At 59.6% G+C, this 14,563-nt stretch overlaps 1 protein-coding gene across 3 annotated transcripts in view; it reads right to left on the reverse strand.

The window, feature by feature from the left end:
• Window positions 1–1,402: 1,402 nt before the first annotated feature.
• The window catches only part of RFX1 (regulatory factor X1), a 50,522-nt gene continuing 37,361 nt past the window's right edge, over window positions 1,403–14,563 (reverse strand). For all 3 annotated transcript variants that reach the window (XM_084610227.1, XM_084610226.1, XM_084610225.1), the window contains 9 exons: window positions 13,910–14,028; window positions 11,165–11,274; window positions 10,116–10,267; window positions 8,992–9,089; window positions 8,507–8,656; window positions 7,245–7,453; window positions 7,000–7,153; window positions 3,651–3,696; window positions 1,403–3,214 (listed from right to left, as the gene is read on the reverse strand). In XM_084610227.1, coding sequence (XP_084466353.1) covers window positions 3,048–3,214; window positions 3,651–3,696; window positions 7,000–7,153; window positions 7,245–7,453; window positions 8,507–8,656; window positions 8,992–9,089; window positions 10,116–10,267; window positions 11,165–11,274; window positions 13,910–14,028 — 1,205 coding nt within the window. In that variant the 3' untranslated portion in view covers window positions 1,403–3,047. The remainder of the gene's footprint in view (window positions 3,215–3,650; window positions 3,697–6,999; window positions 7,154–7,244; window positions 7,454–8,506; window positions 8,657–8,991; window positions 9,090–10,115; window positions 10,268–11,164; window positions 11,275–13,909; window positions 14,029–14,563) is intronic.

The raw sequence follows: 14,563 nt of genomic DNA on the forward strand, positions 1-14,563 counted from the left end.
TGGCCCCAGCTGATTCAGAAATGCCAGAGAGCGGCAGAGCTGGCCAGCTGTCTGCCTGATGAGCTCTGAACCCACAGTATGTCTCAAGGGCAGGGACCAGTCTCTTATTCAGACCCTCCAGCCACCTGAGTCTTTTCTATGGAGACGAGGTCAGAGGTCACCTTACGATCTTGGGGGGAGATTTCAGGGGGTAGGTCAAGATCTGGGGATGAATACGATTGCCAGGAAGCCCCCAGTGTGGGGATTCAGGCATTTTAAACTGCCCCCGGGTCCTGCAATGCTGCTGCTCAGAACCCCTCCCTTTACAGCCCGGCTCATGCCTAAGCCCCTTATCCTACATCCAGAGCAGAGATCGATGCTCCAGCTGTCCCTGTGGCTTGCTGTCAGCAGGGTAGGCTGCCCCAGTGGGAGCAGTTTGCTTGGCCTGGTATCCTAGGTCTGTCCCTGGGACTTCGCGGGCCGCAGCAGAAAGGGGAATAGGAAAGGCCGGGTCGGCTGCCTGACCGAAGATCAGAGCGTCCGTCCAGGACGGTGCGCAAGGGGGTGCTGTGGAGGAGGCTAAGAGGCCCCCAGTATGTAAGAGGCTCCCAGTATAACCAAGTACACTGGCCAAGTGTACGGAGCTGCGATGCACCAGCTGCCAGCCCAGCAGCGCCAAGCAGGGGTGCAGCTGGTAAGGCAGTGCCAGGTGCAAAGAACACTAGCAGTAGGGGCAACATGGCCCACAACACAGATGGCATACAGGGCAGAGCCGGGAGGCTGCGTGCCATGTGGCCGAGCAGCCACTCCCTGGAGCCAGCCAGCGCGCGGCCCTGCCTGTCACGTGCAGGCCCGGCGGGAAAGCTGGAGCTTTGGCAGCAGCTGGACTTGCCAGGGGATTCCTGGGGGAGAAGGTCTCCAGGTCTCGTGACCACTGGCCACTTCGTGGGGTGAAGAGCTAGGACTCCGGGCAGAGAGCAGGCAGGGCACAAGCTCTAGGGCTACACTGCAGCTTCGTCTGCAGTGTAACCATCGCAAGAAGCCAGAGGTGCTGTGAGTGAAGAACTGCCCGTGAAACAGCTCTGCTCTCGGGAGACTCGTATTCCTCCAGGTCCTGCCTGCCGGCTGGGAAGACAAAGAGCAGGAGCCCCAGACGGGGCTGCTGGTTGCAAAGACGCTGGATCTTGGACACCCCTTAGCACGAGCAGCCAGAGCTCACTGGGTCGACCAGGGAGGATTTTAGCAGGGATGCTGGGAAAACAGCTTCTGTGTAAGGATGGGAATGTTGAGGTCTGAGATCCCAAGAGGGGAGAAAATACACGAGAGAGAGAAGAGATCCAAGACCAGGAATGAATGAATGAATGAAATAGGCCGGGGGAAAGGATGTTGTCCCCTCTCCCACCCACCCACCCACCCACCCGGTTCCTGGAACCCGCAGGACCAACCGGCAGCATGATGTGCGGGAGGGGGAAGGAGATTCCAAGCGACTGTACCACTGTTTAGCGGAGAGGAAAACGAAGCTGGGAGGGATTGTGCAGATGTGGGGCGGGGGTATGTAACCCCCCAGAGCCAACTCCCCAGGAGGCAGTGACAGACTCAGTGATCCCGACATGATCGCTGCCAGGGCAGCTTTGCCATGGCTCATGCTCTCGCCCACCTCAGCCAGGTTGGGGCCCACTAAGGGGCCCACTGGTCTTCTGGCCATGGCTTTGCCAGTTCCGCTGGTTCTGTGATGTAATCCCCCACTGCGGCCAAGAGGAGAAATATCCACTTAGCCCCCGTCCATCTCCCCTGCCCCAGTCTGTTCTCTAAGGAGCCGACTGGCCAGGGCTTCTCCGGCAGCCTGAGGATGCTCCGGCAGCTGATGCAAATGGCACAACAAATGCATGTTCCCTAAGGCACGTGGGTTCTGCTGCATGTCCCCTGTATGGCGAGCGACCCCTGAGGCCACACAGAGCAGGCTGGAGCGGACCCGGCCTCCTGATTTCAGCCCTGTGCAGGCAGGCCGACAGGTGAGAGAGGGCAGCGCTGAGCAGTGCAGGTAGCAAAGGGGCTGGGCCCTGGAGCTGAGCACTCTGATGACACAGAGCTGGCCATGCTGCCTTTGCCAATGGGAGTCATTTATAAATGACCTCTGCTCTCAGCCAGGGGCTAGCGTGGCCAGCCCCACAAGCCCTGCTGGGGGCTCCCCTGCACTAGTCCCTTAGCCACTAAAAAACGAGGGGACACGTCCTTTTGATTGTGCAGCTCTCGTCCCTGCTGGGCCCAGGAAAAGCCTTTAAAGGACGCTACCCCTGCTCTCGCTGAGCCATACCTAGCCGCACCCAGTCCACTGACACTGGCTTTCCCTATTTTCCCTGGCCGGGGGAAGCCGTGACTGGACCAGTTGGGAGCCAGACTGGCTGTGCAAGGGGTTTGCTGGTGGGAGGACTCTGTGCTTGGCTTGGTGCCTTCCCACGGGGATGGTTCAAAAGGGACTGGCCCGCGCAGACAGCCTGGACCCATGCAGACAGGGGGGCTGGTCCAATCACTGCCTGGGTGAGAATCCAAGTGAACTGGCCCGCTGGAACACGGCTCTGACAGCTAATAGGGGCTGGCAGGTGAGGGGCGCCTGCGGCTGGATGGGTTAAGAAGTTCCAGGATGCTCTCTGCCAGATCTGGGAAAGTAAAAAGCAGCGAAGCTGGAGCCTAGCAGCCATGTGCCTGGCTGGGGAGGGAGCTGCTGCCCCACATGGCAGGAGAGCAGCCCTGCAGGAGCCAACCGGCCTGTGGGGTCAGAGCAGGGGCAAAAGTGGTGTTAAATGGCATCTTACTTCGCCTCCCTCCTAATGGGTGCCCTCACTGCACAAGCCTTCTGCAGCCCACAAAGCACCCATGACAGGGAGCGGGGCCTAGCCCGGAGCTCGGCTGGGGGCAGGGGTTGGAAATGAAAGCGCTTTGCATACCACTTGGAGACAAGAAATAGCTCATCTTTATCGCTAGGCAGCAGCCGGGAGGAACCGGGACACAGGACTCGGCTCTGGCTGTGTGGTTCTGACTCCAGGCCCACGCAGGCGTCTCTCTGGCCTCTAGCTGGAAGGCAGGGCTTGCACAAAGATCCCCCTGGAGTCCGTCCGTGAGAGCTTGGAGGGAGGTTCCAGGGGCTCGGCTGTCAGGCTGGTGGAGTCATTGGAGTTGAGGGAAATCTCCTGCTGCATCTCGTCGTCGCTCTCCTCCTCTTCCTCCTCCTCCTCGTCTGAGTCAAAGAGATCAGGAACGAGAGAGGGTGCTGAGTATCTGGGCGCTGGACCGTCTGTGCCCTAAACCCTGGATTTCTGTGGTCCTGGCCTTACCCCTCATGGCCACACCCCCTCTCCCGGTCCTGACCAATCAGGACAGTCCCTCCTAACTATTCCATCGTCCCATGGCTGTGGCAGATCTCCACATGGACCCATGCATTAGTGTGATGGGGAGCTGGGCTCCTGGCTCCAAGAAGGAGCCCGCGTCTCCTCTGAAGCCCCTCTGCGGCAGGGCTGGAGGGGACTTGATATGGGGGGGTTGAATTTTTTGGTTCAGGGCCCTGGTGGCGTCTGCTGCTGGACCGAGCGAGCTGGACTGCCGGGAACTGTGGCTCTTGGCAGCTTAAAGGCAATGGCCCCATTCGCAGAGAGACGTGGCAGGTGGGCAGTTACCTTTGTCTGGGTCCAGCGAATTCAAGGAGCTCGTCAGGTTAGCAAACTGGAAAAGACAAACAAGGATGAGCACTCAGAGCCCCCCGCCCCGCCCGCGCTTAAACCCCTCCCCACCACAGAGCAAGACAATAGAACATGGGTTGGGGGGACCAGCATCCCCTCCCGCTCCCCTCCATTGCAATGGACACCTCCACCTTCCCCTCTGACAAGGGGGCACCAGGACTTCAGAGAAACACATTTCCTGTACAAGATAGTCTAGTCCAGGGCATCAGCCCTATCCGCTGCACTGGATCGGAGCCACGACCCATCTCGCCTGGTAACCCCGCCTCCCCGCTGCACTGGATCGGAGCCACGACCCATCTCGCCTGGTAACCCCGCCTCCCCGCTGCACTGGATCGGAGCCACGACCCATCTCGCCTGGTAACCCCGCCTCCCCGCTGCACTGGATCGGAGCCACGACCCCTCTCGCCTGGTAACCCCGCCTCCCCGCTGCACTGGATCGGAGCCACGACCCCTCTCGCCTGGTAACCCCTCCTCCCCGCTGCACTGGATCGGAGCCATCTCGCCTGGTAACCCCGCCTCCCCGCTGCACTGGATCGGAGCCACGACCCCTCTCGCCTGGTAACCCCGCCTCCCCGCTGCACTGGATCGGAGCCACGACCCATCTCGCCTGGTAACCCCGCCTCCCCGCTGCACTGGATCGGAGCCACGACCCATCTCGCCTGGTAACCCCGCCTCCCCGCTGCACTGGATCGGAGCCACGACCCCTCTCGCCTGGTAACCCCGCCTCCCCGCTGCACTGGATCGGAGCCACAACCCCTCTCGCCTGGTAACCCCGCCTCCCCGCTGCACTGGATCGGAGCCACGACCCCTCTCGCCTGGTAACCCCGCCTCCCCGCTGCACTGGATCGGAGCCACGACCCCTCTCGCCTGGTAACCCCGCCTCCCCGCTGCACTGGATCGGAGCCACGACCCCTCTCGCCTGGTAACCCCGCCTCCCCGCTGCACTGGATCGGAGCCACAACCCCTCTCGCCTGGTAACCCCGCCTCCCCGCTGCACTGGATCGGAGCCACGACCCCTCTCGCCTGGTAACCCCGCCTCCCCGCTGCACTGGATCGGAGCCACGACCCCTCTCGCCTGGTAACCCCGCCTCCCCGCTGCACTGGATCGGAGCCACGACCCATCTCGCCTGGTAACCCCGCCTCCCCGCTGCACTGGATCGGAGCTAGGGCCCCTCTCGCCTGGTAACCCCGCCTCCCCGCTGCACTGGATCGGAGCCACGACCCCTCTCGCCTGGTAACCCCTCCTCCCCGCTGCACTGGATCGGAGCCATCTCGCCTGGTAACCCCGCCTCCCCGCTGCACTGGATCGGAGCCACGACCCATCTCGCCTGGTAACCCCTCCTCCCCGCTGCACTGGATCGGAGCCATCTCGCCTGGTAACCCCGCCTCCCCGCTGCACTGGATCGGAGCCACGACCCCTCTCGCCTGGTAACCCCGCCTCCCCGCTGCACTGGATCGGAGCCACGACCCCTCTCGCCTGGTAACCCCGCCTCCCCGCTGCACTGGATCGGAGCCACGACCCATCTCGCCTGGTAACCCCGCCTCCCCGCTGCACTGGATCGGAGCCACGACCCATCTCGCCTGGTAACCCCGCCTCCCCGCTGCACTGGATCGGAGCCACAACCCATCTCGTCTGGTAACGCCGCCTCCCCGCTGCACTGGATCGGAGCCACGACCCCTCTCGCCTGGTAACCCCGCCTCCCCGCTGCACTGGATCGGAGCCACGACCCCTCTCGCCTGGTAACCCCGCCTCCCCGCTGCACTGGATCGGAGCCACGACCCATCTCGCCTGGTAACCCCTCCTCCCCGCTGCACTGGATCAGAGCCATCTCGCCTGGTAAACCCGCCTCCCCGCTGCACTGGATCGGAGCCACAACCCCTCTCGCCTGGTAACCCCGCCTCCCCGCTGCACTGGATCGGAGCCACAACCCCTCTCGCCTGGTAACCCCGCCTCCCCGCTGCACTGGATCGGAGCCACGACCCCTCTCGCCTGGTAACCCCGCCTCCCCGCTGCACTGGATCGGAGCCACGACCCCTCTCGCCTGGTAACCCCGCCTCCCCGCTGCACTGGATCGGAGCCACGACCCCTCTCGCCTGGTAACCCCACCGCCCCGCTGCACTGGATCGGAGCAACGACCCATCTCGCCTGGTAACCCCTCCTCCCCGCTGCACTGGATCGGAGCAACGACCCATCTCGCCTGGTAACCCCTCCTCCCTGCTGCACTGGATCAGAGCCATCTCGCCTGGTAACCCCGCCTCCCCGCTGCACTGGATCGGAGCCACAACCCCTCTCGCCTGGTAACCCCGCCTCCCCGCTGCACTGGATCGGAGCCACGACCCATCTCGCCTGGTAACCCCGCCTCCCCGCTGCACTGGATCAGAGCCATCTCGCCTGGTAACCCCACCTCCCTGCTGCACTGGATCGGAGCCACGACCCATCTCGCCTGGTAACCCCGCCTCCCCGCTGCACTGGATCGGAGCAACGACCACTCTCGCCTGGTAACCCCGCCTCCCCGCTGCACTGGATCGGAGCAACGACCTCTCTCGCCTGGTAACCCCGCCTCCCCGCTGCACTGGATCGGAGCCACGACCCATCTCGCCTGGTGTCCCCATCTCAGCTTCACTTGATTTGGCCCATCTAGTTCTTAGCGTGGAAAGGCAGGGTATACTAGTGCCTCAGAGGAAGGCCCCCACCACCCCACAGAGCAGCTGACCTAATGCTCTATGGGGTGGAATTCCTTCCTGAACCCAGATGTTTCCAGTCACCTTAGCCCTCTCTGCACCTGCACTGCCGGCAGCATTCCCAGCCAGGATGAAATTCTCCAGCCCTTTCTCATGTCAAGTTTGACCTGATCCGGCCCCATAAATCCTGGCGCAGGAACCCAGCACTGAGACATGGCAGTTTCCCTTTATTAAGCGGGTGCTGCCCAGCGCCCTTGGGTTCTGGGGGGATGGGATGAATAGATCTGACAGCCAGAAAGGACCATTCTGACCTCCGGTACCACAGCCCTGCCCTGGGATCCTGCTGAGCTAAGCTACAGCGATGTTTCCAAAAGACAGCCCGTGCCGACTGAAAGAGGGCAAGTGATGGACACTCCACCGGGTGCCAGGGCAGCTGGTCCAATGGTTAATTCCCCTCCCGGTTAAAAATTTGCCCCTTCTTTCCAGTCTGAATTTGTCCATCTTTGGCTCCCAGCCATGGGGATCTGGTTCTGCCTTGTCTGCTGGATTACAGAGCCCCCTGCTCGGAGATCTCCCCGTGAAGCATTGACGGAGCAGCACCCACCTCTCCCATGACAGCGATGGGGGTCTCTCCCTTGGCCTGGGCCACTCGGTGCTCTATCAGGTAGTACATGTACTCGTCATAGAGGAGCCGGATGAGATGGAAGGAGCCGAAGCTGGCAGCGCTCCTCAGGGTCAGATCCCGGATTACCATGGAGCTGTGGAAAGAGAGCCCGGCTCTGGGGTTACCCCTCCCTCTCGATCAATCATCCAGTCCCAGACTGGGAGCGGGAGAGGGCAGGAACGTACCTGTAGAAGGACCACTTGAGGAGGAAAAGCTTGGCAGCCTTGGGGAAGCTGGAGCTGCCCTGGTGGGGCTTGAGGACCTGGGTGACCACCCCGTCCAGCCACACCGCCCACTGCTCCAGGGAATTCTGCTGCTGCAGGGTCAGCTTGAAATCCTGCTCCAGGCGCTGCACCACGCGGTCTTCACAGCGGCACACCCACGAGGCCTGCTCCTGTGGGCGGGGAGGAACGACAGGGACATCAGCACCTTCAGAGAGGGGAGCAACGCGGCCGAGGGATAGGGCCAGGGCTGGGCACTGGAGAAGTCACATCCCAAATGTGGCTCCAGCCCCGTGAGCTCAGCCCCGTCCACACTGTGACCTCCAGGAAGTTATCGCTGCTTGCGAGGCCCTGAGGGGCCAGCTCCATTTGCCTGGAACGCCGGGAGTTCGGAGTCCCCAGGAATGTTCCACTGCCAATGGGCAGAACCCTCGGGAGCTGGGGGGAACTGGAAGAGGGACACAGGGAGTCCCTGGCCTCAGCTTAGCAGACCCAATGGGAGGGTGGCGCACAGGGAGGAATGGAAGGAGCCCCTGGGGCGTGCGATAAGCCAGCCTCTGTCAGGGGTGCCCCGGGCACCTGCGGCCCCCCCACACCAATGAGAATGGCTGGCGTGTGGCACCTCTAACCAGCAGACCAGAGGTGACTCAAATTTGGCATCCAGCAGCAGAGGCAGCTTCAGAGAATTTGGGTCTAGATCATTAGGATTCACAACCTGTTGCTTAGGCAGCAAAGTGTCCTTATCCGCATTTTCCAGAGAGCGCAGAGAGGTGACAGGCCCAGGGCCCCGGGATGGAGCTGGGCCTAGAATTCAGAGGACCTAAACCCCCGTCCCCTGTTCTAACCACTAGACCATGCTGCCCCGTTACCATGGCATTGGGATAAGAGGCTGGTGCCAAAGGGTTCTGGAGACAGTGTGTTCTGGGTCGGCTGCTGTGTTACTGGTCAGTCCCCCAGGGCACTCAGCATGACTCCAGGCTTCATGGGCACAGAGAGTCTGGGCCAGTCTCCTGGGGATCACCTACCAGCTGTACCCACTGCAGGGGATGAGAGAAGCCGAAGGCCCAGCTCACTTCACTCAGCTCCCTCTGTGCTACGCTGGCAGGTGGGTCGGCAGCTCTTACCCAGCCCAGGGGGTTCCTGCCTGCACAGTGCTGGGGGCAGACAGGCAAGCACCAAAAAATGGCTCCTAGTGCAACTGGCCAGGGAAGGAGGGATTCTGTTACCTGGACGTTTGCAAAGTCCACCCGATTGAGGTCGCTCAGCATCTGGTTGATCTGGGCCGTATTCTGTAATACGGCCCGGGCGGCCTGGGCGAGGTGGTTCAGGGAGGTGTATCGACGCAGAGTCTGGGCAAAGGCACTTGCTGCTGCCACCTGGGGGACAGACAGGGTTCAAACCCCCAGAGCATGGGCAGGTTCCACACACACGGCCTAGCTACAGAACAGACAGCATGCCCACGGTTGGGCACTGCCTTAGGGTAGCTGGGGCTGAGAGCTGGATCTGATACCGACCAAGAGCCAGAAATCACTGCCCAGCATTGTCCAAGGGGCACAGAGCCACAGACCATGCTACAATGCAGTCCAAGGATCACAGAGACTAGAGACCAGAGCCTGGCGCTGCCAGAGATCAGAGCCTGGCACTGCTCAGGAGTCACACTGCCGAGGTCTGGGTCCCAGCCAACTCCCGCCACGCCCCTCCCACATCTCACCTTCACTCGGACCATCTCTTCAGGAATATTCATCATTGCGTTGGTTAACCAGCTTTCCAAACTCTTTGCGAAATTTCGGATCGCTTGCGTCAAGGCACCTGGGATAGAGAGGGGCAGTGAGACACCCACACAGCCGCTGATTGGTCAGCTGCTCAGAGCTAGGAGGAGGAGCCCTTTCCCTGGCGTGGCACTGGGAAGATCCCAGCATCCACCCGGCCCACTGTGGCTTCGAAATCTAACCCTAGGGGACAGCAGCTGGGCCTGGAGCACGAAACCTGACCAGGTGAGGCAGTGTGCCTTAGAGGATAGAGCACAGGCCTAGGCCTAGGCCTCAGGAGACCTGGGTTCAATTCCTGGCTCTGTTACTGGCCTATGGGTGACCCTGGGCAAGTGGCCACCCCGCTCGGTGCCTCAGTTTCCCCATCTGTTAAATGAAGATGATGACACTAACTTCCTTTGTACAGTGCTTTGAGATCTACAGATGGGAAGATGTCCTACATAGGAGGGGGCAGGATCAGCTGTGTTGTGCAGGTGCCATCACAACTCTAGTGTGGTGACCCTGGGACCAGTGTCCAAGCCCACAGCCCTGTGGGGTCAGCGCAAGGAGCCAGGCCAGGCCGCTCTGACGCAGCCCCGTGGGCTCAGCGCAAGGAGCCAGGCCAGGCCGCTCTGACGCAGCCCCGTGGGCTCAGCGCAAGGAGCCAGGCCAGGCCGCTCTGACGCAGCCCCGTGGGCTCAGCGCAAGGAGCCAGGCCAGGCCGCTCTGACGCAGCCCCGTGGGCTCAGCGCAAGGAGCCAGGCCAGGCCGCTCTGACGCAGCCCCGTGGGCTCAGCGCAAGGAGCCAGGCCAGGCCGCTCTGACGCAGCCCCGTGGGCTCAGCGCAAGGAGCCAGGCCAGGCCGCTCTGACGCAGCCCCGTGGGCTCAGCGCAAGGAGCCAGGCCAGGCCGCTCTGACGCAGCCCCGTGGGCTCAGCGCAAGGAGCCAGGCCAGGCCGCTCTGACGCAGCCCCGTGGGCTCAGCGCAAGGAGCCAGGCCAGGCCGCTCTGACGCAGCCCCGTGGGCTCAGCGCAAGGAGCCAGGCCAGGCCGCTCTGACGCAGCCCCGTGGTGCTGCTGCACTTACTGGGAATGGGCCGGAGAACGTCGGGGATGAGGATCTCCACCAGCCCCTGGTACAGCATGTTGTCACAGTCCTTTGTCCATTTCAGGACAGGTTCGTATTTGGACAGTATCACCAGGCAGTTCTTTGGGAGACGCTTCTCTGCTTCATCGTGACTAGACAAACACGTTTGCCCCAGTTAGTGCATATAAGAGCCACGTACCAGTTCACCCCAGAAACACGACAGCCGAGGCCCCGTGTGCTTTGTACCACGCTAGAACTAGGTCCTACAGTCAGGCCTTCTAGGTTGGGCAGCAGTCTAGAAACTCTACGGAGCAGCTCTGTCGGCCTAGTGGTTCGTGCACTGGACTGGGGTTCAGGGTTCTATTCCTAGCTCTACCATTGGCCTGCTAAATGCTCTTGGGCAAGTCACTGCCCCCCTTGTGCCTCAGTTTCCCCATCTGTAACATGGGGCGAATGATACCGCCCTCCCTTGAAAAGAGCTTTGAGGTCTACCAATTAAAGGTTCTGCGCACAAGCTAGGAATTATTCTGGACAACGCTCAGCTGCACTCAGGGAAGCAGGAGTATTTAGCGGTTGGAAGTAGAGAGATTGGGGAGGGGGTTTTGGGTGATGGAGAGGGTCTGACTGGCCTCTTTCTTCTTTCCCACCCCAGCATCTCTTGACTGCAAAGAGCTGCCCCTAATTCCACAGCACCGGCTCAACCGCATTAGCTAGCTGGTTTTGCCGAAATGCTCAGCAGGGAAGGAGTTAACACGATGATGATAAGCAGTCATCCAGGGGTTCAGCTATCTCCAGGGGTGCTGAATGGAGTGGTTCACACCTCTCCCAGGTGCTAGCTGCAGACTCATGCAGTCTCCCTCCCCCCAGCCCCTGCCATATACACCATTAAAGGGGTAGAAACCAACTTTTTCCTGAACTGAATCTTTAATTCTGCAAAGACCAAGGGCCAACCACTGCAGAGGGGCTGGGGCAGTGCCCCAGCGAGGGCCAGCTCACCCCAGCCCCTGCTGCCATGGCAGGGAAGAGAGGCACGGTTCGCGGGTACTCACACTGCTATGGGGGTGGCTTCACTGGGCTGATTCAAGTTGTACCTCCAGAAGGTCTTCCATAAGGTCTCCACCAGAGTGAACTGCAGGTTTATCATCACGTCCACGATGGCCTGAGGAGAAGGAGCTGGAGGGTCAGCGCTGGTGTAGGCCATGGGTCAGTAGCTATGAGGTGAGTGATCCCTTGTCCCCAGTCTTCTGCCCTGGTCCTCCTAAGATGTTCCCTTCAGGGCGCACCCCAGGAGGAGCAGCTGCATGTCAGGGCCTGAGATGAAGAAGACCAGCGGGAACCTCACACAATGGGGCCAATCATCCATCTGTATTAACACTGCCCTGGCCCTTTAAAATCCCCCGTGCTACTGGACAGGAGCAGCTAGACTTGTATAGGAGCTCAGTGGAAGTCTCCCCCCAGGGCTGGAGGAATTTTAAAGGGGCAGAACGGTACCACTATCTCCCTGAAGGAGGATGGTCATGGGGTGGCTCGCCCGTTAAGGGGAAATGGAGCCTCAGCCCCACCTGTGACAGATCAGCTCACGGGTTCCCAGGTGGGAGAATGATTTTGGTCATGTGACTGGAAGATCATGTGACTAACTCAGGCCAGGCCTAGGGATGTAAGGTCTGAGGGAGATCTTAGAACTCCAGCTAGGCAGAAGAATCAATGGATTTCAAGACCTAAAGGGACCACTGGGATCATCTGGTCTGACCACCGGTGTAACTCAGGCCAGAGAACTTCCCTGAAGAAAATTCCCAGAGCAGATCTGTTAGATAAACACCCCTGCTTGGTTTAAAACTTGTCAGCAACAGAGAATCACAGCCCTGGGTAAGTCGTTCCAACTGTTAAGTGTGCACCTTATTCCCACTCTGCATTTGTCTAGCTTCAACCTCCAGCCATTGGATTGTATTCGACCTTGGGCTGACGAGCCCTCTATTATCCAACCTCTGCTCCCCAGGGAGGTACTTACAGACTGTGATCAGGTCACCCCTTCCCCGTCTCTTTGTTAAGCTATACAGACTAAGCTTCTTGAGAAGCTGGGGAAACTGCAGCTTGTCTGAGGAAACAGTTGCAGGTGAGTGTGACAGGGATCGAGACTGGTTCCTGCAGGGAATTAAGGGACTGTTTGACCAGAACACAGCTTTGGGAAGGAGGGCGGGGGGGACTCCTGATTCAAGGAGAGAAACTCTGATCTGGGGTTGGGCCTGGAAGACCAATGTCTGTATGGCCTAAATAAACTGGATCCTGCTCCAGAAGGGGAATGTTTCAAAAGGACGTGGACTGGGTGAGCTATTCAGGGATCCAGGAGGGGAAACTGAGGCAAGAAGCACTGATGAAAGCAAAAAAAATCTACATTTTTAGTGGAAAATTTTGATTTTTTTTTTCCTCACCCGAAAATTAAAATATTTTGACCAAAAACCTGGAAGTTTTGATATGGAAATACTGCTGAAGGGCCTTGTGGGAGCTGTAGTTCAGCACCTTCACGTTCCCGTTGTCCTCTATAGGCCGGGCTCTCGTGTCGGGCTCCATCTCCCATGGTGTATTACACACTCACCTTTTGGAGGAGGTGGTGCATCATGGAAAATACTGGTGAGTCCAGCCCATAGAGGAGAACAGTTGCCTTATGTCCCGTATGAGCCAGGCTCCCCAACGTAGACAACATGTCCCATGATGTACCATGGCCAGGGAAACTCAATGTGCACAATCATCTCTCTGGAAAGGAGAGACAAAGGTGCATCATGGGAAATGTAGTACAACATGGAAGCACAGCCCACAGAGGAGAATGGGAACATGAGGGACTGCAGTGGCAAAGGGATGTGTAGCGGGGTGGCCGCCCGCTGCTGCCCTGAAGGGCTTGAAATCAGCCCTGGGAGAGGGCTGAGGCGGTGAGAGGGCTGCTGCTAGGGGAACCAGCCACAGATACGGCCACGCACCAATCAGGGCCCAGCTGGCCCTTATAAGAGGGCAGTGGGCCAGGAGCAAACATACTCTCTCTCTCATGCTGTGGAGGGAGATGGGCCTGGCTGCTAGGAGCTAAGCAGGGTACTAAGACTGGAGTAGGGCTGGGAGAAGGCCAGAGGAGCTGGGGAGCTTTGGCCTGGAAACCCCCGAGGCTGCAGGCCTTGTTAAAGGCAAAAGAAAGGTACTGGGGTTGCAGAGGGCAACCCAAGGGTAGGCAGAAGCAGCAGGTCCAAATCCCCCTTGCTGGTCATGAGTGGTACTTACACTGCAGTCTGCCCTAGGGAACGGGGGCTAGTTGATGACTGGCAGTGGCTAAAGACTGAGGTGAGGTGGGGATAGAGGGTGGGGGCTCCCTGGGAAGGGAAGACCCAGATCTGTGGGGGTACTGCCAGGGGGCAGCACCCTGGCCTGAAAGGGATACTGGGGTCCAGGAGGGACTCTGGCCCAGTGGCAAGTGGGACACCAGCCTGTAGAGGGTGCTCTGGAGGCTGGAAATACTAATTCCCTGGATGACCAGCAGGAGGTGCTGCAGGGGTGTGTCCCGCCCTGCTACAGGATGTAAGGTTGGTTTTTTGGGTGCTTAGTTTCCTACACAAAGTAGACACTCCCCCTCCAATTTTCCATTGAAAAACAAGTTTGATGGAAAAATTTCATGCAGGCCACCCAATGGGAACAAGGTCTGTCCCTACCAGCCTGTGCTGGATTTAAACCAGTCGCCATGAGGCGAGAAGGTCCATGCCCTGTTGCCAGTGCTTCCCAGGGGAGATTGCCCCATTCTGCAGGTGGCCCCATACCTCACAATGCTCTCGATAGAGCTGCTGGAAGGCCTTCACATCCTCTGCCCCAATGCCGTCGGGCAGAGGTTTCCCTTGTAGGTCTATCTCAGAGAACTCTGAGAGGGTCCGTGACGCATCTATGGGGAGGAAGATGACATCAAGCCAATGTGAGGACAGAACAATAACGTGACTGCCTTTGAGGGCCTTATTAAGCTTAACGTCCGTTGGTTTCAATGGGTCTTTGCCTAGGTACGGCCACCAGGGTTTAGCTCAGTATCTCCAGCTTTCCTGGTCTGAGAGAGGAGTTTGGACTCTGGGGCCCATTCAGTCCCTGGCCTCTTTGCTGATGCTGCCAACCACACGTCATCCGTGAAAGCGGCGGTGGTGATCTCTGTGATGGAGACGCACATGAATGGGCCATTTCATGCCCTCACGGGATAGCAATGATTTGACCACTACTGGCCGGTCCCAGATGTGATTTCGCGAGCTAGAGGCAAACGGCCCCTTTGCTGATCCTCATGCCCTGGAACTCCGTGTTCCCCTCAGTCCCCTAGGTTGAAATTTAGGACGTGAACAGAACTGACCTCTAATTCATCAGGGTGCGCTGATAAGTGCCCCGCTGGCAATGCAGCCGCTCCATTGTGAGGACCCCACCGAGTCTGATACAACTGT

The sequence above is a fragment of the Lepidochelys olivacea genome (genome assembly GCF_965140295.1).
Source record: "Lepidochelys olivacea isolate rLepOli2 genome assembly, chromosome: 20".
Classification (NCBI taxonomy): Eukaryota; Metazoa; Chordata; order Testudines; family Cheloniidae; genus Lepidochelys; species Lepidochelys olivacea.